This window comes from Sinohyriopsis cumingii, chromosome 9 (assembly GCF_028554795.1).
Source record: "Sinohyriopsis cumingii isolate HCF-2022 chromosome 9, ASM2855479v2, whole genome shotgun sequence".
Lineage (NCBI taxonomy): Eukaryota > Metazoa > Mollusca > Bivalvia > Unionida > Unionidae > Sinohyriopsis > Sinohyriopsis cumingii.
In genome coordinates, this window is record NC_142969.1 from 44,219,265 (window position 1) to 44,241,277 (window position 22,013).

The 22,013-nt window shown below is 35.8% G+C and overlaps 1 protein-coding gene across 2 annotated transcripts in view; it reads left to right on the top strand.

Annotated features, from left to right (window-relative positions):
* Positions 1–22,013, top strand: part of LOC149791657 (uncharacterized) — a 54,228-nt gene that overhangs the window by 12,878 nt on the left and 19,337 nt on the right. For both annotated transcript variants that reach the window (XM_089970211.1, XM_089970212.1), the window contains exons 5-9: positions 4,191–4,406; positions 7,572–7,675; positions 10,515–10,648; positions 13,407–13,575; positions 17,714–17,926. In XM_089970211.1, coding sequence (XP_089826337.1) covers positions 4,191–4,406; positions 7,572–7,675; positions 10,515–10,648; positions 13,407–13,575; positions 17,714–17,926 — 836 coding nt within the window. The remainder of the gene's footprint in view (positions 1–4,190; positions 4,407–7,571; positions 7,676–10,514; positions 10,649–13,406; positions 13,576–17,713; positions 17,927–22,013) is intronic.

Below are 22,013 nucleotides of genomic sequence, written 5' to 3' on the forward strand. Positions count from 1 at the left end.
GAAATGAATACTTCATAAAATAAAGAGCTTGATTTCACAGATACGTTCCATTGGCGGCAAGCGAGTTTCAGAGAAATTTTGAACTGGCACTTAGAGATATCCTCAAGGATAATAAGAAGTTTCATTATTACTTCCAGTGAAATCACGACATCAGTATTGTACTAACTGAACAATACAAAAATTGAATTTCGATGCAGACGATTTTCACACGAACTAAATGTTGCGTTTTAAAAAAAAGAATCTTATTTGGTGGTGTATCAACAGTTAGTCTAGTTCCCTGCTCTTGGGACTCCCAATTTGGCAGGATAATATTAAACACCACTACAGGAACCAGACTCATCAAGAAAACAAAAAGCAGTGACGTAATACACATTTTTTTGCGTACACATGACGGTTGTTGAAACCAGTTGGAGCGATCTTTCATATGTTGGACATTTTGAAAATAAATGCTATTTAAACAGAATAACGAACAACTTCATTAGAAAAAGCACGTTATTAAAAATTATTATCGACGTGATTGTAAAATGAAGATTCAGTCAATAAATAGCCCAGTTCCTTAATGCTGCTTCCTCCCCCCACACACGAGGTTTTCTCGATGTCAAAGCGATTTTTTTCCAATTTATGGAGGTTCCTCAGTAACTTGCGCCTTACTTTTAGTGCGGCCTATGTTTGTTGACCCTGTTGTGCACGAGTTATCGAAGGAGAGGTGTAATATATAATAATATATATGTGGGCATGTGGCAGAACGATGTGAAAAAGCACACTTATAGCAAAAAGCATCTAGATATTGGGGAAAATCAAGAGCACCCACATCATATTTCAGCACTGGAGTACGTTAAACCACCTACTTGAGTCCTGCAAGCTACCAGTGCTGAAGCATTGTGAATTTTCTTGTTGGATATAATCTGCCTTTCTCAGTTGGAGATCAGCAACAATGACTGTGAAAGAGTATTTCCTATTGTTCAGAAAAATAAGACAAACTTAAGTGCCTCCTTCAGTGCTGAAAATTTGCAACAGATTTAGTTGCCAAGATTAATCAGCAGGCAAGAAGCCTGAACTGTTTTGAAAACAAATTTAACATCACCCAATTAAGGAAGTTAAAGTCTGCCACAGCATCATACTATGAAAAATAGCAGGAAGTCTGTGTATATCAGTAAATTTGGATGCAGATAAATTTGTACATGTAATAGTGTAAATAATATGTTTTATTTTTATTTTGGGATTTTCATATAATGCAGTACTGACCATCATCAAAGTTGATGAAGCTAGTGTCATGGTATAATGTTTCACTATCTGTGCTCAAAATTCACTAACTTGTATCCCTCTTTTCACTGATTGCGAGTCTGGGGTGTTGGCAACTCTGCTTACAGGCAGAAACAATCACTTAGAACAATGAAGTATGATTATCATATTTCTGACCACATGACACTAGTTATACTTTGATTCATGAAAGTTGGTGGCGTAATTCATCCTGGGGTTTAATAAAACCTCATCACGAAAGAATTTCACTGATCTATTTTTTATGTTTCTGTCTTTGTGTGTGTGTGTGTGTGTTTCAGGTTCATTTTTTAAGATTTGATCATATTAGAATAATGAAACTAGATGATAGAATGCATTTCTTTGAGGACAATACCCTTTATTTTTTGCTGACTTGTGTTAAGTCTTTTGTAATTAGCTAGTGACAACCAAATTTTTAGCATCCTGTGTATGAAAAAGTGAATAGCTTCATGTGTGTATGAGCTTGTGTGTGGGAGGTTCTAGTTGGAGATTGTAAATTCAACAGGATATCAGATATATTAAAGGCTGAACATGACTGATATACTTTTAAATTTAATTAAGATATATATAATTCATGGAAGTTGGTGGGGGATGCATTTTGATGAGTAATAACCCCTCACTCTGGAAGTAGGTCACTGTGCTTCACTGATGTTAAGTTTCAGGCACTGATTTGCCAGAATTATCAATTAGGTGATTGTATGCATTCTTATTTTTACTACACCCTTGCAACAATAGAAGGTCATTGTGACCTACATTCAACATCTTGCTGGCTTGGGTTCAGTTTTTGCATGAAGCTCATCGCCACATTGGTGTTTTATCAACTTGACTGCTATAACTGGAATCATGAGACATTTGCAAGAGGATACATCTTGATGAATACTGTACTCACAGCTTATATGTAGGTCACTGTGACCCATATTTCACATTTCTCTGCTTCAGTTTGATGTTTATACTGTTCATGTTGTAATAAGTAAACTAATTGATTATACAGCTCTTGTACCATACCCATACCAAAAAATGGTTACTGTGACCTATATTTCACATTTTACTGTCTTAGCTCATGGCCATATAGGTTTTCATGCATTGTATACACTGTAAACAAGATAGAATAATGAAGTTTGGAAATGCATCTTTTTGAGTACTACTCCATCATTTTAGTAGTAGGTCAGTAATAACCACATTTTCTGCTTTACTGATTCTGAGTGTGATGTTCATTAGTTATTTTTCATCTTTACTGGCTTTGGTTAACTTTTAGTATTTATCTCATGATGAATTTTTGGCATGTCATAGGCATACCAACCTACATACGTAACTTCATGCTCAGATGCTTATTATTAACTCATTCGGCCCCAGAGGTTTTTGTCGTTTTCACCAGAAATGCGAGTAGGAAAGACATTTTGGGGTCTATTTCTGAATATATTGTTATACATCGGCCTTCAACAGATTTTCCATGAGACTAATGCCTAGTTGTATTAGAAACATCATTTTCCATTGGTTATTTTGCTTGCGCATGAGCAGAAGGGTAAAAATTTGATTTAAAAATGGACCCATCATTTTCATATGGAGACCACTCTTTATTCCAAATGCCCACCTTATCCTAGTTTTTGCAAGGTTCACCTGTCTGTGTGCAGTTCAGATCAGTCTGCCTTAGATCTGAGGCCAAAAGGTCTAAAATCTGGACACAAAATCGCATCCCGACCACGAGCAAATTTTGGGTGGAAAAAATTGGGTCCAAAAAATGAGGTTTTTCCCTCTGTATTTTGTAGTGCAACTAGAACTTAGATTTTTTTGGTATCATTGTAGAGCTATGTGTGTCTGCTTTTTTGTAATACCACCCACTTTAGTGTATCTTAAATGACCTTGATGCTACAGCCTCATCACGCGTACAGGCAGGATTGGGGCCGAATGAGTTAATAATATATACATCCTTTTATGCCAAAGGAGGACTCAGTGATGTTCTTAACATTTTGTGTTCATTTCTTGTGTATTCCTTATGTTCCAATTATGAAACTTGATAACTAGATGCATCTGCTTTGATTTCACCCCTAAAACAAAAGATGGTCACTTTGACCAACATTTTACATTGATTCATTCATGATAGACTTGTATACATCCTAGCTTCTCAGAAGATCCTTTCTGACCAACACAGATGGAGGTAGGAATAAATTTGTTTATTCACTGGTAAATTTTCCATTAGAGTTTCTATGCATTGTATATTGTGATACAGTGTCACAGTAGATAGGTGGGTGGGTGTGTAGGTAGGTGGTTACACACTATGTCAGCACAATATTGGCTATATTGTGTAAATTGATTAAAAGTTCAGATATTAAAAAGAATGATTGCTTAAAACATTTATATAGAAAAGGGGCAAGATAACTTAAATCTGAAATTATTTTCTGCATAATAAGGTTTACTGTGGCTGCTAGAGACCAGTAAAAGTAGAGATGAGCTATGCAATTATTGATTTCCTCTGGTTTCTTATCAAAAATACCCCAAAATAGGTCCCTGTTTATAAAGCATGAATAAATTCATGATCAAATTTTGTGAATGAAACTTTTATATATTAATTTTATCATTGATAATGGTGTTTATTGTCTTAATTTTTAATGAGGGTCATGAAATTCACAACATTTAATAACATCTTGCATCCACTGCATCTAATTTTGAAAATCTTATTGCTGAAGAATATCATACATGATTTCAATATTCTGCTGTTAAAAAGAAATGGTGTTATCTTGAATAATCTGGAAATTCATTTTGGACAGTACCTTTGAGGGACTCTTTTTTACACTAAATTTGAAGGGGAATGTATTTCATTTACCTTTCGCGATGGCATCTTCAGAAAGTGCAATTACATTATTCTTTTTTCACTTTGTACATTGATTATTAATAACGTTGATATATACTTTTAGACAAGATGATCTCCGAACAGCAAAATTGGCACTAACTCGTGCTAGAGTAAGACGAAAGTTTTTCCAGTCCAGAAAGTCCTACCGTTCCAATTTATCAGGAAGAAAACAGTGGGAACTGGCTACCCAGGCACTGGTTGATTCAGCTTGTGATAGCCAACAAACCACAATGAAGGCTTTATTCAGCATTCTGCAAAAAACTCTAAAACCTCCAGATAAGTAAGTAACACTGCCAAATTCTGTTTGCTTAAAGTTGGATTAATACGAGTTTTTGATTACCACTGATATTCTAAATAAATCATCAGCATACAATAATATTTTTTTTTAAAAACAATTCCTTGCTTGATCAGGGTAATATATGTAAGCAAACTTTTTATATCATTGCATCCAGAATGATTTGTAACTGCAGTATTTTTCTCAACTTGTTTATGCAGAGTGTAGAATTTGAAAGAGTTGCTATATATCATCACTTACATGTCGAGTCCAATTGATAACAACATACACCCTGATCTGCCATTACATAATGCACTGGCGGATCAGGCTCTGTGTTGGTTGATCTACTGATTACTCCAGAGACACTTCATAGACCCAGATCTGCGAGTGCTCTATGCAATAGCTGATCTGAGTCGGTGCAGTCTGCATTGGACATGAGTTACAAGAAGGTTTAAATGGTACTCTGTCAGTGTTTAGACATGAAATTAAATTATATTTCTTGTACTGTTTTCACATTCACACTCATTTTAAATGGAAAATGTTTCACAAAGAAGCTAGAAAATCATGGATATTACTAGCTATGTCTTCTTACAGCATTACATATGTTGGCTTTTTCCCCCAAACACCTGGTTTTTGTAACATTTTTAGCAATATGGCTGCAAGAACAAAGAACATAATGGTGGCAGGGATATGTTAGGGGTGACATAACTAAATGTAAAGTTGTATACTGTGAGATTCTGGACATTTTACATAAAATTAGTCCTTATTTACAGAGCTGCACTAGACATTCCATAAGTGGCCTAAATATTCAGTCCAACCAATTTTCCAAATACCTTATATTCCAATTTTGTAATAATTTTCAATAGTTCAAATAAATTCTGGACAAAGTAATTGCTGTATCTAAGGAAAACAGAAGAATCAGAATTTTCTCCAGCAAAGAAAAGAAAATGGAACTGGAATGACAATTATGCCGTCATGTTTAAACCATCTAGTAAAGGAAAAACTTTGCATTTTACAAATATTGTAATTGTGATTGTTGGGCATGAAGGGACCTATGACATAGCTGCCTACCCTCACGATTTTGGCTTGAATTTCCAGACTTTTTCAGCGATTCGTGGATTCACACCGCATATAAAAAAAATCACAAATTCCTCAACTCTCAATTATTTTAAATCATTAATAAAATAACAGATTTGCCATTAACCGCTAGTCGTGATATCGGCAGTTGCCAAAACGGCCCGGTACTGCTGGTCACAATATTAGCGGAACTTTAGCTGATTGGTACAGTTGGCCCAGTAGCAAGCATTTTAGCATATTTTAATCTATACGTAAAAGAAAGGTTTTATAAATGCTTTTGAGAGATACTGGGCCCTAACCGGAATTTTGCTTCGCGTATGCGCCACAAACACTCATTTGAATTACCATTCGGCATCGCATCTTGAAAATGTCTTGACCAACAAGGAAAAAGAAATGTATTGCACAAAAAGTGAAGTTTAGTTTGGAATATACCAAAAATTACCCGTGCATTCAGCCATCAAACACCATTATACATCATGCCTTTTGCATGCAGTGTGCCACAAATTTTAGCATTGGGCATGGTGGCAGAGATGATATGAAGAAGAACATTGGTATCAAAAAGCACATAGGTTGGGAAAATTAAGAACTTGCAGCAGATTTCAGCTCTGGAATATTTTAAGCCATTGACGGAAGACCTGCAAGCTACCAATGCTGAAGCATTGTTTGTGAGTTTTTTTGTTGAACACAATCTACCTTTATCAGCTGGAAACCATGCTGAACATTTATTCTGACAAATTTTCCCGGACTTGAAGATCGCTTCAAAAATTCATGTTAAAATTCTAAAAAATGTATCCCTATTTTCACTAAATGTGAGCCTGGAGGGTTGGCAGCTATGCTATAACATTAAATGGCATTAAAAAGCTGATAAACATCAGCTTGCTGCTTCATCATCAACAACACAGGCTGAACTGACAATGTTTATAAATACCAGAAAGATTCTGGATGTAGTTTATTTAGAAATGAACTTTGCTGTACAGTTGATTGTGATGCTGGCAATTTATTTCTCACACTTTTTCCAGACATAAAAATCGCAAAGAATTACTCATGCTAGAACGAAAACAGTTCAGTAAAAGAAATCGCACATAATTCGCACAGAATTCAGATCATCAGTGTAAAATGGTACATTGGAATCAGTAATGATTGAAAAAACAAGGCGAGGAAAAGGCTGTAATAAACAGCATGTGTCAAAGAGAGTATATTGGAACAGGGTGCCTATTCAGAAGGTGCAAGAGTACAACAAATACATTTTGGACATTAAAGAGTTAATGATGGTTGTAGATTTTGTGAATAGATACAAATGCAGTTTTAAAGATCAGTATTTGTTGCTGAAAATCAGTATTCTTGTCATAAGCAGTCATTATTTTTGTACTCTGGGGTTGGGAGCTATGCAGCCAACAGTTGCATGCATGCTAGTTGCACAGACTAAATACAAAATCTTTATAACCAAGAGCCACAGCTATCAATCATGCCATTGCCAGTTTCATCATTCGTGATTTACATCCGTACAGTGTTGTTTAGCTTGTGTATTTTGCACACTATACCTGTCGTCAATATTGATATTGTACACTTGGACAGTTGCTGCACTTATTTTTCCATTATTGACATTTAACCTCCACCCTTTCATTCAATATGTTTTATACACTCATTCACATGTCAGGAGAAAACTAAAAGGTCTCTCAGACTTTCCAAGCAGCATCAACTTCATTAACATTAGCTACAATGACTACGTTGGGATGTGAAGCAAGTAAAGATCTGCCCCCCACCCCCACCCCGAAAACTGCTGACTTTCTCAAAGTCTCATTGGCATTATTTGTTTCTAAGTTTCTCCTTAAAATATCAGCTTATTAAATACGGAGCTGAAAAACCTTTCTGCTCTCCCATTCAAGGCATTTAACAATAAATTGACTATACATTTCCTCAGCAAAATACACATGGCAGCACACAAAAAATTATATATTACACATGGCTGTAAACCAGAACTCCACTTCTTGACAATGAAGTTATGTACATCATCTTATCTATCTTTACCGTTTAAAGAAAGCAGAGCAGAAATACATAAATCACTATTTGCAACTGATCTTTTTCTCCTTACAGGTTCAAGAGACGTGGCCTTGAAAGACGTCAATGTTGTTATAAGAATGATGAGGAAGTGCAATGTAAAAATCCAGTATTACCCTACACAAACCATTGTTTGAGGCGTATCCTTGCTATCATATTTATGTTAATTAAAGCTAAATTTATTGGTTTTAATTGGGGGGGGGGGGTGGAAGGGGTTTATGATTGAAACTAAAATCCAAAGTAGTTGTCAAGTTTTTTTGGCAAGATTGGAAAAGCACACTTGCATCTTGTGAATGAGCTACCAGTGAGGAAATGTCTAGAAAATAAAGTACTGCTTTCCTTGTTTTTATCAAAAATTCCTTTTTAGGTGCCCAGTGTAAAAAAATCCAGCCCAATGAGATTTCAGTGTTTTTCATTCCAGTCATACCTTTGTGGCAACAGTGATAAAATAAACATGGTTTCGTTTCAAGCCAACTAATACATACAATGATCCTTTACTCAGGATTCTCTGGAAAGTTTCATTTTTTCCTTATTCATTTTCAGCCAGTGAACTACCTTCATTCTTTTAAATATGGTATTTAATATACCACCACACATGGACTTGTTCCGTAGCTCATAAAATAATTAGTTACCAATAACTAAAATATTATGGTGTACCAGAAATGATGTTATTTTGGATTTCTGTATTCTGAATATTGCACTCTTTCATGGGGCCCCGAGTGGTCTAAAGTGCTCTCCGTTACGGATCACTGCCATCTCACCTCTGTCTGCGTAGGTTTGAGTCTAGGATTCGGCCAATGTGGGTATGTGAGAAAGCTGCCAGTAGCTTCTCTTGGGTCGGTGGTTCTTCCCAGGGTTTTTCTGGGTTCTTCCTCCACCATTAATACTGGCCGCCATGCATAGCCTATCATGTGCTGAAAAATGGTGTTAAACCCCACAACAACAACAACAGCACTCTTTCATCTTTAGTCTTTTTCATTACACCATCATTAACTTACAATATTTTTTCAACATTTAAGAAAATTTACATGTGATTGCATTGCAAAGAAAATAACTTAATGCTACTGAAACAAGGCCATTGTGACCTCATTTTGTGCACAAGTGATATTTGAAGTTCCAGCAATATCTTAGACCCAGGTTTACTTGCACTCATGAAATTGGGTGCATCCTGATGAGGGTACCTGCAGGCTAAAGGATATTAGATAGGGTCGATCAGGGCCTGAAATAGCTGTAGTCCGAGGCCCGGGTACTGCAGTTTTCTCCACAAGACCTACTAGTTAAATGGGGGCCCCGAGTGGCCAAGTGGTCTAAAGCACTCTCCGTTACGGTCACTGCCATCTCACCTCTGGCTGCGTGGGTTCGGGCCTCGGATTCAGCCAGTGTGGGTATGTGAGAAAGCTTGTCAGCAGCTTCTCGTGGGTCGGTGGTTCTTTCCGGGGTTTTCCCGGGTTCTTCCTCCACCATTAATACTGGCTGCCGTGTATAGCCTATCATGTGCTGAAAAATGGCATTAAACCCCAAAACAACAACAACTAGTTAAATGAGTCAGAAGACTATCAGATCTCCCAGTTTTCCAAGAAACGTAAATTAAAAGTGTTTGCAATCTCAAAGTTGTTGTTTCAATGAGTGTACAAAGTTGACAGGTATCTTGAAAAGTTGATTCCAATCAATGTTGCTCAAAGAGTACTTTCTTTTTGCATTATTACGGTGTTACTTGAACATCCAATATGGCCACTACATCCACCATCTTGAAATTCTTCTTATCACTGTTCCTCCTGAATGGAGGGTTGTATCAGCATGGGTTTTTAACTAAATGACTTCTTGTTTAGTTGGTCCTCAGTTAAGATAGTACTGGTTGTCATTGTAGCCAGCTTGAAAAACTAGCTATTCCTCCTCATTGGAAAGTGGTATCTTCTTGGAATATTTGCTGAAAGACTTCTTCTGATATCTAGTTCATCATCCATGAAAATGGTGCCAATCTAATGTCCAATATGGCCAAAACAGTGGCCATCTTGAAAATCTTGTTATTGCTACTTCTGAATGGATTTGTGATATCTAGTTGGTCCTAAATCGAAATTGCAGCTTGCAGATCCAATATGACCATCGGCCGAGCAGTCTAAAGCGCTCACTATAACGGATCACTGCCATCTCACCTGCATGGTTTTGTGTCTCAGGCTCGGCCAGTGTGGGTACATGAGAAAGCTTACCAGTAGCTTCTCGTTGGTGGTTGGTTCTTTCAGGGGTTTTCCCTGGTTCTTCCTCGACTATTTATACTGGTTGCCATGTATAGCCTATCTTGTGCAGAAAAATGGCGTTAAACCCTGTAACAACAACCAGTATGAGCATCTTAGTGGCCATCTTGAAAATGTTGTCATCACTACATCTGATTAGATCATCTCAGTCTTGGCTTTTTACTAAATGACTTATAATGATGCATGTTGGTCATAAATGAAAATTGTACTGTTCAATCTTGTTATCACTGCTTCTGAATGAATAACTATATGAGTATCAGGTTTTCACTGAAAGACTTCTTATGATTTGGGGTTGGTGTTAAATGAAAATGGTGTGACTTCCATTATAGTTGCTGCTGTAGCAGCCATCTTGAAAATTTTGTTATAGCTACTTCTTCAAGATGGCTGGTCATACCAGTATTGTGTTTTCATGCAAATACTTACGTCTGGTTATTACTAAATGGAAATGGTGCTAGTCTGATACTCATTATGGCCACTGTGGAAGCCATCTTGTAAATGTTGTTATAATTACTTCTCCAATACAGAGTCATATACAGTTTCCAGCAGAAGATGTTTTTTGATATCTTGTTGATTCCAAATGAAAATAGTGCAGATCTGACAACCATAATGTCTGTCATAGAGATCGGAGCATAATTTGTACAAAATTTACAAGATTTGTATTTCACAATAGCTTCATATGCATGCAGATGAATCTAGAATAAAAGCTTGTTTCCTTAACGTCTGTTAGATGTAATGTACAATGTAGACCAGCAGCTGTTTGACTACTGTACAGCCAAGTTTTCTGACAACACTCAGTGCTGTGTACCAGTGTTTGATATCAAACATGAATTGCCACTCTGCATGGAACATGGCATAAAGGCTGTAAGCTCTTGCTATTTTGTCATGTCTGAATATAACCAGAAAAAAAATATAATAGTGTCTGTATATGAACTAAACAAATACAGTTCAAACATGATAATTTTTTAATTTCTTTTATATGACGGCAGAAGTTGGATCTTTTGCAGTGATGGTATATGTGACAAGTCTGTAAGTCTGTCCCGAATCCATATTAGTATGATAACACAAAAGCAACCCGACTTAAAGTCATGAAATTTGTATGTACTTTATCAGGACATGAGCAGATATCCTAATTAGATTTTGAAGCCATTACAGCAATATCTCAGTGTTTTACACATTTTGAAACTTTATGGACTTGGACTGTTTTTTATATACAAAAACATATAGTCTGACTATAAGTCCTCCTTTGTTTGTACCTGCCTGCCAATTTCATTAACAAAAATTATAATTTAGAAATGCACAGAACTTACTCATTTGATTCAGTGATTTATAATTTCTAACCTGACTGTGACAAGGAGGGCCCCAACACTGTCATCGTCTGTAAGTTTCATGCTTGACAGAAGTTTTAAATATAAATAACGGCCATGCTCGAGATACATTTCCAGTTCCTGGACAAGTCCTTTTTCGGTGAGTTGTGTATGCACAACTACACATGTATGTATGTAGAAGGAAAATAATGTGTTGTCTGCTTCCGATATTTACAATGTCAAATCAAGCAAAGGAAAAGAATGACAGTTACTAAACTCTCAGCATTACCATAATTTACGGAATTATCTGGCAGTTACTGAATAGGATGAACTAAGTCACGATGTTGTCTGAGATCAACTTGCCCATAGTGTATGCAACATGGTGCTTTGTTAGTATGGAAAGTCCACCAAGCATGAAAGATACAGAGAATGCCAGTGTTAGGGTCATGATGGTCACATCCAGGTTAGAAATTATAAATCAGTGAATAAATTGACGAAGTTCTGTGCACTTTGTATCACAATAAAGAATACCGTTGTTGAAATTGGTAGGAGGGTACAACAAACGGGGACATATAGTCAGACGATTCACAATTAAGCAAAAACCCACTTAAGGTAATTTGACAGGTTTATTTTTATCAAATGTAGATTGCCTGTGGTAATTTGGTAGGCTTATTTGTATTAATATGTAGGTTATCAGAGATAATTGGTTGGCTTATTTTCATTTATATGTAGATTACCCGAGATAATTTTGTAGGCTTGTTTGTATTTATATGTAGATTAACTGAGATAATTGGTAGGCTTATTTGTATTTGTATGTAGATTAAATGAGATAATTGGTAGGCTTATTTGTATTTATATGTAGATTAACTGAGATAATTGGTAGGTTTATTTGTCTTTTATATGTAGATTACCTGAGATAATTGGTAGGCTTATTTGTATTTGATATGTAGATTACCTGAGATAATTGGTAGGCTTATTTGTATTTATATGTAGGTTAAATGAGATAATTGGTAGGTTTATTTGTATTTATATGTAGATTAAATGAGATAATTGGTAGGTTTATTTGTATTTATATGTAGGTTAAATGAGATAATTGGTAGGTTTATTTGTATTTATATGTAGATTAAATGAGATAATTGGTAGGTTTATTTGTATTTATATGTAGATTAGCTGAGATAATTTGGTAGACTTGTTTTTATTTATGTGTAGATTAACTGAGATAATTGGTAGGTTTATTTGTATTTTATGTGTAGGTTACCTGAGATAATTGGTAGGTTTATTTGTACTTATATGTAGATTACCTGATTAGATTTTGATTTCATCAGTTTTTCAATTTATTACAAATATGTTCGTGGGTTTGATCCAAAGCTATAAAAAATGGTACTAACAGCTTTCTCGCTTGGTGCTCAGCATTAAGAGGTTACTGTTAGGACTGGTCCACCTGTTGTCAGGATAATGTGACTGGGTAGGACATCATGCTACATGTCTGCAGCATGATGTCCCAGTGCTAGACATCACTATAAAACTGCCACACTGCAGACGTTATAGACCTATAACAGAAAAATTGTTAAAGCCACATTAAAAATCCAAATTACACTAAATTTGTTCCATTTTGAGAAGAAAAAAAATCATTTTAGCACAATCAAACAAAGACATCGAGAGATAAAATGCAATTAGAGAGGCTTATATACATGATGACATTAGATTTAAAAGGGTATTACAGACATTTTTTTATTTTGTTTAAACACATTTTTTGAACTTCTTTAACGTTTTAAAGTAAACTTTGTGAGCACAATTTAGGAAAAATCACACAAGGAAGATATATGAAATTTGGTATACATAAATTTGTATGCACAAATAGATGAACTGGTTAGATTTTCGTGGAGTTATAGTCATTTGTCACATTTGTCTTTAATTCTGAATTTATTTGGATTTTTTGGTGTACATTGGTAGTACATTATTTGTAGTAGTTCACGTTTTGACATGAAAAATCTTTACAATTTTAATAAGTGAATTTGATAGCCTGGTCTTCCAAATGACATGGGGCAGGTGGGATGCAGATATTGCATGTTAGAATTCCAAATTTCATTTATACCAGTCATTTTAATGTCAAATTAAGATCTACACAATAGAAAAGTTTTTAATATGTTGTAAAACTGGCTAGTTTAGCTATAACATTTTGAATTCTTTAATATAGGAGAGATTATATTATAAGATTGCATTTCAAGATCCCAATAGATGTTTTTTGACATGAAGGCTATTATTTCTAAAGTGAAGTTAACTTTGCGGGGGGATTTTATATTTTGAAAATGCAGGATAACTATCAGAAAGTCTTGGATGCTGAGCCAAAACCAAAACGTCCACGGAAGAAGACAAAACCTTCGGCCCTAACAAGACCACCCAAGAAGGGCAAGAAGAAAAAGAACCAAAGGAAACTCCGTCCACAGAAACCTCTACCTCCTGAAGAGCCAACAGGGGATACAGGTACAGATAAGAGTTTAAAAATTTATCAATTTGTACAGGAATTACAAAAGGGTTGTTTACACAACAAGTTTGAAACAGATTGGTATTTTAGGAATCACTTTTTTCACTCTGGCATCCATCTGAGGTCGAGGTGCCTTCTTATCCATTCTTGGAACTAGATGATTTAAGCTTACTGTAGTAATTTGAAAAGCAGGTTTTACTGTTTGTACACATGAGTGGAATCCAATTGTAAATAGGACAGACCCATCTCTGCCTTTACATAATGCACTGACAGATCTGGGTCTATGCAGTTTGATAAGAGTAATCAGAAGAGCAAACAAGATAGACCCTGATCTGCAGGTGTAATATGCTATTTCAGCTCAGGATCTTTGTTGTTTGCACTTTGGTTCAACTTTGCAAGTTTAATACATAGACTATATAGGATTCACTATGTCCGTCCATTTAGCTATCTGTTGTCCATGTTGAAGTTGTGCACATCTTGGGATGTAGGTGTGCCTTTTTTAGAAGTACTCTGAATTAATTTTTGTGGTTTTGTGAAAAATTACATTTCATTGGTACTTACTGTCATGGATTGTAGATGGCTTCTGTTGCTTCCACAAAAGTCACTCATAGTTATGTCTTTAAATTTGTGGTGTGTAGCATCCACAAAATTAACAACAAAACTTGGTACCTCGGTAAAAATATTGAATTCATAATATTAAAAATTTCTTTAAAGTATGTTCTCAGTACTTTTTCTAGTCTTGTGCAATGTGACTGCATCCTTGGATAACTGGCAAGTAGCAAAATGTGTTAATTTGAATTTACACAGATAAGTACATTTTTTTTGCATCTAGCTGCCATTGATTTGACCTATTATGTGGGTGCATGGGTGGGATAGTCATCAAGTCACTTCTGAGCTGTAGCTCCTGTCCATATTTGCACATATGCGTGATATTTATTTTTAAATGTTGAGTTTTGTTTCCAATTGTGTACATGATTTTCTAGCTCTGTAATCACAGTTCTTCAAGTTTAAAAAAAAAATGTCACATGAAATTGAATGCACTGTTTACGATGCACTTTTTAATTACAAGGCTTTGCATTTTAGCAGGTTATATTCATTATCAAAGTATCAAAATAGATAAATACCATGGTGTGTTATTTTGGGGAAAACATACATTTATAATTGAATCTAAATCACTGCAATCTGCTTTAAATGGTTTATCTGAAATATCTCATGTCCAGGTGGCAATTCTGTTGCCTTTACCTATTTCCATCAAAATTGTTATTTGTTTACATATTTTCATGAAGGTGCGATATGTGCCAAAAATGGGTCGTTGTGACCAATATTGCAAGTTTCTCTAACTCATAAACCAGAATCTTTGTTACGGCTGTCTAGGGTGAAGGTGTGTTGTGCTTCAAAGTTGAGTTCCTGTTACCTATTTACCCTGCTGGAACTTTTTTATGCTCCACATTGATATAGTATTACCTTGTCTTTGTGTCAATCAGTGACACTGTTGTTAGGGTTTATATTAAGGTTATTGCAGACATTATGATGTGGTCTTTGAACATATCTTGAGCATTATAGAAAGCATTGCTAACTTATCCAACATTAGCTAGGTATTTTGTGAACTCATGCTTACTAGCTCTTCTGTTTTGTTTCATACTCCTCAGAGTGAAAATTTGAGTGGTCATCCTGTAGTCAGTTTATCTTTCATCAGTCAAATTTGTTTGCTTAATAACTTGGGAACCTTTTGAGATCTCTTTACTAAACTTTGTATGCTTTTGTATCATGGATATACATTTTTTCCTGTAAAAAATATTGTCTAATTAACATTTTAAGATATAGCCCTACTTCTTCTACAAATTCTGTCTCTCCATCTTTCACAGTTTTGTTTACTTAATTACTCTTTTCCCATGGAGGTATCTTGATGAAACTTGGTATGGTTTGTGTCATTACTAGACACTTTATCCTTTATTAGTTTGAGACTGTCTGATTGGTAGATCTGCCCCCATTTTCATTAGCTCACCTCTATGAAGAAAAGGTAAGCTATTGTATTAACCCCTTTGTCAGCATCAGCATGGATAAAATCATATACATGTACACTCTCACTGAATGTCAATGCCTTCTTCCTTTGTCCTAGGCAGCAGATTGGAAAAGGCTTCTTAGTACTTATCCCTCACCTCCGCCAGAGAAGGGGCTACTTTTTTTGTTTTTTTTTGTGAATTTAACACCTCTTTTAGCAATGATTGGCTGAACATTGTGGCCTGTATGACTGGTGGAGAAAGAACTTGGGAAAACCTTGGTAAGAACCACCCATCCACAGGAAGCTAATGTCAACTTTTTTCACATCTCACAATGGCCAAGCCCAAGACTTGAACCTGCATGGAGAAAGATGAGGTGCCAGTGATTGGTAAAGGCTAATGCTTTAGACCACTCATTCCATATACATTAGTTATGCATTAATGCATTTAGCTTGGATTTCTTGGCACTATATGAATATTTTGATACCTGGAATCATGAACCTTGCTGAGGTGATGAATACTACACAGCCCAGATAAAGTAGTCAGCTGTGACCTATATTTCATGCTTCACACATTTTGGTAAAATTGTTTTATTTCTCAAGTTCTGTTTTTATTAGAAACAAAACTTGATAATTGAATGTATCTCTCTGTTCCTGCTCTCCAATACAACAAATGATAGTCAAAATGACCATTATTTTATACATCTTATTTATCTTCATTTTTCTAACATGGGTTATGTAACCATGTTTATGGTCACATTGATTCATGCATGCTAGACCTATACATACCAGCCTACAAAGAAGGTCCCTTCTGACCATTGTAGTTGGAAGTAGGAATATATACTTTGTAAACATTCGTTATTAATCATTATACATTGTATCATGTGATATATTACTTTCAGTAAACATTCATTATTAATCATTATACATTGTATCATGTGATATATTACCCTCAGTAAACATTCATTATTAATCATTATACATTGTATCATGTGATATATTACCCTCAGTAAACATTCATTATTAATCATTATACATTGTATCATGTGATATATTACCCTCAGTAAACATTCATTATTAATCATTATTCATTGTATCATGTGATATATTACCCTCAGTAAACATTCATTATTAATCATTATTCATTGTATCATGTGATATATTACCCTCAGTAAACATTCATTATTAATCATTATTCATTGTATCATGTGATATATTACCCTCAGTAAACATTCATTATTAATCATTATACATTGTATCATGTGATATATTACTTTCAGTAAACATTCATTATTAATCATTATACATTGTATCATGTGATATATTACCCTCAGTAAACATTCATTATTAATCATTATTCATTGTATCATGTGATATATTACCCTCAGTAAACATTCATTATTAATCATTATTCATTGTATCATGTGATATATTACCCTCAGCAGGTTAACATATTTTACATGTGAATCAGTATATTAATTAGGTGAGTGGACTGCATGGTGGAATAGTTTCATTTGAGGCCTGACCTGTAGTGTTAGGCAAGATTATTAATGTTCCATGAACTATGTACTGCTCTCTCTGTCAATCCAAGGCTACTCAAAAACCTGTGACTTTTACCCAGTAACAGATGGCTTGTTAGGGTGGACAGTTATAATAGGTTCTCGAACAGATTTTAATACCTCTACTATGATTACATTGTAAAGAACATTCTCTTTTTTTGTTCTGTCTTTATGCCATGCCACAGAAGGCAGGTAGATAGAGTAGGTAGGTAGGTAGTTTCATTTTATAATAATGTCAGCACAATTCTGGGTATATGGGACCAATTAAAAGGTCAGCATTTAAATTTAAAATTAATATAGTTCCAATTTAAAGATACAAATTTGCAATAACATATTTAGTTAGGAAAGGGACCATGATTACTGTGGTCTGAGTTTATTTTCTGCATCATAGTGTTTCATAGTGGCTACCCGAGTCTAGTAAAAGTTAAGGTGAGCTGTGTAGTTTTTGATTACACTATGGTTCTTTCATTGGTTCTGCAGGAAATTGGAGAAAAGCTGAATCATTATCACATAAAGTACCATAGCTCTTGTCATTTGTTGTCCTTTGGGATTGATGACTACACTTTTCGTTCCATACAGAAATGCCAGAAACTGTGCCAGATGATCCAATGTCGAACAAAGATGAATCGTTGTTTGAGAATGGAGACAAGCTTGAGGAGGGCCAAAAGGATTTGAACTCTACTCACCAGCAGTCTGTAGGTATATTGGAAGGAGGACCATCGCAAAAAGTGAGCACAACCAGAGGACCAGACCAAGGGGAAGATTTGGAGAATCTAGATAACTTTTCATCAGGTACTAATCTTTTACTGAGGATCTTTTGTTTTGTGTTTACACAGTTTTAAGGATAGTGAAGCTGATTGAGTGACCTGTTACCAATACAGGGACTTCTGTGTTTACGCAGTTTTAAGGATAGTGAAGCTGATTGAGTGGCCTGTTACCAATACAGGGACTTTTGTTTTGTGTTTACACAGTTTTAAGAATGAAGCCGATTGAGTGGCCTGTTACCAATACAGAGACCTCTGTTTTGTGTTTACACAGTTTTAAGGATAGTGAAGCTGATTGAGTGGCCTGTTACCAATACAGGAACTTTTGTTTTGTGTTTACACAGTTTTAAGGATAGTGAAGCTGATTGAGTGGCCTGTTGCCAATACAAGGACTTTTGTTTTGTGTTTACACAGTTTTAAGGATAGTGAAGCTGATTGAGTGGCCTGTTACCAATACAGGGACTTTTGTTTTGGATGAACAATTGGTTTATGATTTTGTAATTCAAGATGCCATTTGATTATGCATGTTGAAAGACCATACAAGTTTTGGATACCCTAACTGGCAGTTTAAAAGTTTTGTGATTTATGTCCAATTTTTTTTCCAGTCGTCGGAGGTAACACTTTTTCTGTGACCTTCCATGGCTTAATGTAATCCTAGTTCTTGTACAAATGACTCCAAAAAATTATGGAGTTTCCACTCAATTATTGGTGCAATTTTCTCACATCTTCATGCCTGTCGTGTTTCTGTGAATTCAGGCCTTGCCTTTGATGTGCATTTTGTAGATGGGCATTTGACTAACAGTGATATATAGTTTTGCATGACTGATTACACTGCTGTATGCAGCTAACTTCAAATTTAACACAGTGGTAATGATAACCACACATACTGCATGTAAAAAACCTTGTAAGAGTTGATTTGCAAACATGTTGACAACTTTTGGGAGGAAGTCCCTAAATGAAACAGATTTAAGAATCAGTATTTGTTGCTGAAAATCAGTATTCTTGTCATAAGCAATCAGTATTTTTGTACTCTGGGGTTGGGAGCTATGCAGCAAACAGTTGCGTGCATGCTAGTTGCACAGACTAAATACAAAATCTTTATCACCAAGAGCCACAGCTATAAATCATGCCATTGCCTGTTTCATCATTCATGATTTACATCTGTACAGTGTTGTGTCAAACAAGAGATTCCTAAATGTGGCATCTGTGCTTGATCCATAATATGCTGTACCATCTAGGCAAGCCTTCTTGGAGAAAGTTTTACCAGATATGTATTTAAAAGTCAAAGAGAATGTCATAAAATCACACTTGTCATTTGCATCTCAAGTTGCATTAACAACTGACAGTTGGACTGAGGCATATGTTGCTGCAACTGCATGTTTTATTTCTTTTGATTGGAAACTTTTGAGAGTTATGCTTTACAAACACAGTCTCTACCAGAGAGTCACACAGGTATAATATCACTGCCGTTCTCTTGTCAGCTTCTGACGAGTAGTTAACTCTGTCCTGTTTCTGTGAATTCAGACCATGCCTTTGATGTGCATTTTATAGATTGGCATTTGACTAACAGTGACAGATGGTTTTGCATGACTGATTACACTGCTTTTGGGGAGGAGGTCCCTAAATGAAACAATCACAAATTACTATCCAACCAGAATTGCTTATAAAAGCTTCCCTTTCATTATACTTTCTGACTTTTGGAACTTAGTAAAATGAATTTTTGGAAAGAAATTGCAGTGGTAGTAACATCGCCAGTGAAATATATGTACTGACTAATATGATGAGTGAAACTACAAATAAAACATTTGATTATAATACACCTGCAGATCAGGGTCGATGTTGTCTACTCTCCTGGTTACTCCTAACAAACTTTACAGACCCAGATCTGCATGCGCATTATGCAATGGCAGATCTATGTCTGAGCAGTTTGCAGTTGGACTCGTCTTATAAGTGAGTATATACAGCAGACATTATGACCATGTTGTTGTTGTTGTTGTTGTTCTAGGGTTTAACGCCATTTTTCAGCACAAGATAGGCTATACATGGCGGCCAGTATAACTGATGGAGGAAGAACCCTGGAAAACCCAGGGAAGAACCACCGACCCACGAGAAGCTACTGGCAGGCTTTCCCACGTACCCATGCTAGCCGAGCCTTGGACTCGAACCCGTGCAGACAGAGGTGAGATGGCAGTAATCCGGAACGGTCAGCATTTTAGACCACTCGGCCACTTGGGGCCCCTCATTATGACCATGAGAATGATATGTATCTTATGCAGGAGAAAGACATTACAACATGGAGTAATTTTTAAATTATTACATAGATACACGTGAAGAAATTTTCATGTTATTTAATGTTTGCTTGATAAAACAGATTGAGCTTGCTCCGCAAAACACTGAGTACCAAAGCATACTGGCTGGCACAGGAATACATTTAATCCACTATCAGGTTCCTTGAAAAATGAATTTGTCCTTCAGGGCCTTGAAAACTCCTTGAAAATTCAAAATTTTGTCTGGGTACCTTAAAATGCCTTGATTTTATTGAAACCTAAAGGAATTAATAAATGGTTTCATTTTGCAGATTTAAATATAAAAAATTAGAAGAAAGAAATGCTCTCACTATGTTTGTCCCAGAACAGAAATTTCCACAACTGGCCACTGCGCAGTCGTACGCTTTGAACATCCGGATGTGGCCGTGGTTTAAATTTGAATCATTTGTAAGCTTCAAAATGGCTGGCTGACAATTTCAATTTCAGTGGCTAAACAGGGAAAAATAAAAGTTTGGATTATGAGGTCTTTCACAGACAGCTTTTCAAAATGCAACTTATGCCAGATGGCTATTTATTTGCGTGCTGTGGGATAGAGTGCTATATGGTCACATGCAGCTGGAAAAAAACACCCTAGCTCTCGTAAATTATGTAATTGTGGCTAATACAGCAAAAACAAGAACAAGCCTTAAGCATGAAATTCTGTTTGACGAAAGAGGTATGTCTGCAAACATGGAGCTTCAAGTTTTAAAATGGCACCAATTCCAGTTGAGCTGGCTTCATCCTTCAACCCAGAATACACTATCATGTTGGGATCAGCCTAGCACCAAAGTGGGAATCAGCCTTTCACAATGAGCTGCGATCAGCCTAGCACCAATTCCAGTTGAGCTGGCATCAGCCCTCAACCCAGAATACACTGTCATGCTGGGATCAGCCTAGCACCGATTGGGAATTAGTCTTTCACACTGAGCTGGGATCAGCCTAGCACCAATTCTAGTTGAGCTGGCTTCAGCCCTCAACCAAGAATACACTGTAATGCTGGGATCAGCCTATCACTGATTTGGAATCAGTCTTTCACAATGAGCTGTTATCAGCCTGGCACTGTATGTAGTCTTATTTATGAAATTTGTTTGATCTAGATTTATTTTTGGATTGAGTGGAAATAGGACAGTCAATAATTGCAGTGAGCAAGATAAATCTAAAAATATAGAATACAGCTAAGCTGATAGAAATATTAATATATCTAATAAGAAATAGTTTGAAATATCGATATGCTGTTTTTAAATAAGTGATAATATAAAGAACATATATTTTTGTTACTTTTTTGTTTTATGGGGTGGGTTGGGGCATAAATAACGAGGCCTCAGCACAGGAACCCAAATTAATTTAGATTTTTCCCCATGTTTTTAATATTCATAGGCGGGTTTCAGATGGGTTTACAGCAGGGTTTTACTTTTAAAAGTATATTGTTATTCGGATCTCATTTTCATAGTAGGAATTATTGAATGGGGGTCCTGTAAAGTCTTCCCATGACAGGCTACTGTTGAAAGGAGTGTTTCTATCAATAAAGAGTGTGAAGATGTAAATATGAAGGAAAGGACTGGTTGCAAGGAGAGTGAGTATTGACAATGTAAGAAATGCTGGTGGAATTCGCCAAATTGATATAACACCAAAAATGCTTATAAATGCAAGCAGTGCTTGCAGTAGGTACAGCATGTACCTGGATGAACAGAGGAAAAACCTTGAGCAAGAGAGAAGAGGACAACAAAAGAAAGCACTGGATGTGGAACTAGCAGAGTTAGAGAAGAAAGGCAGGCACTGAAAAAGACATTGAGACAATGGCAGCTGATG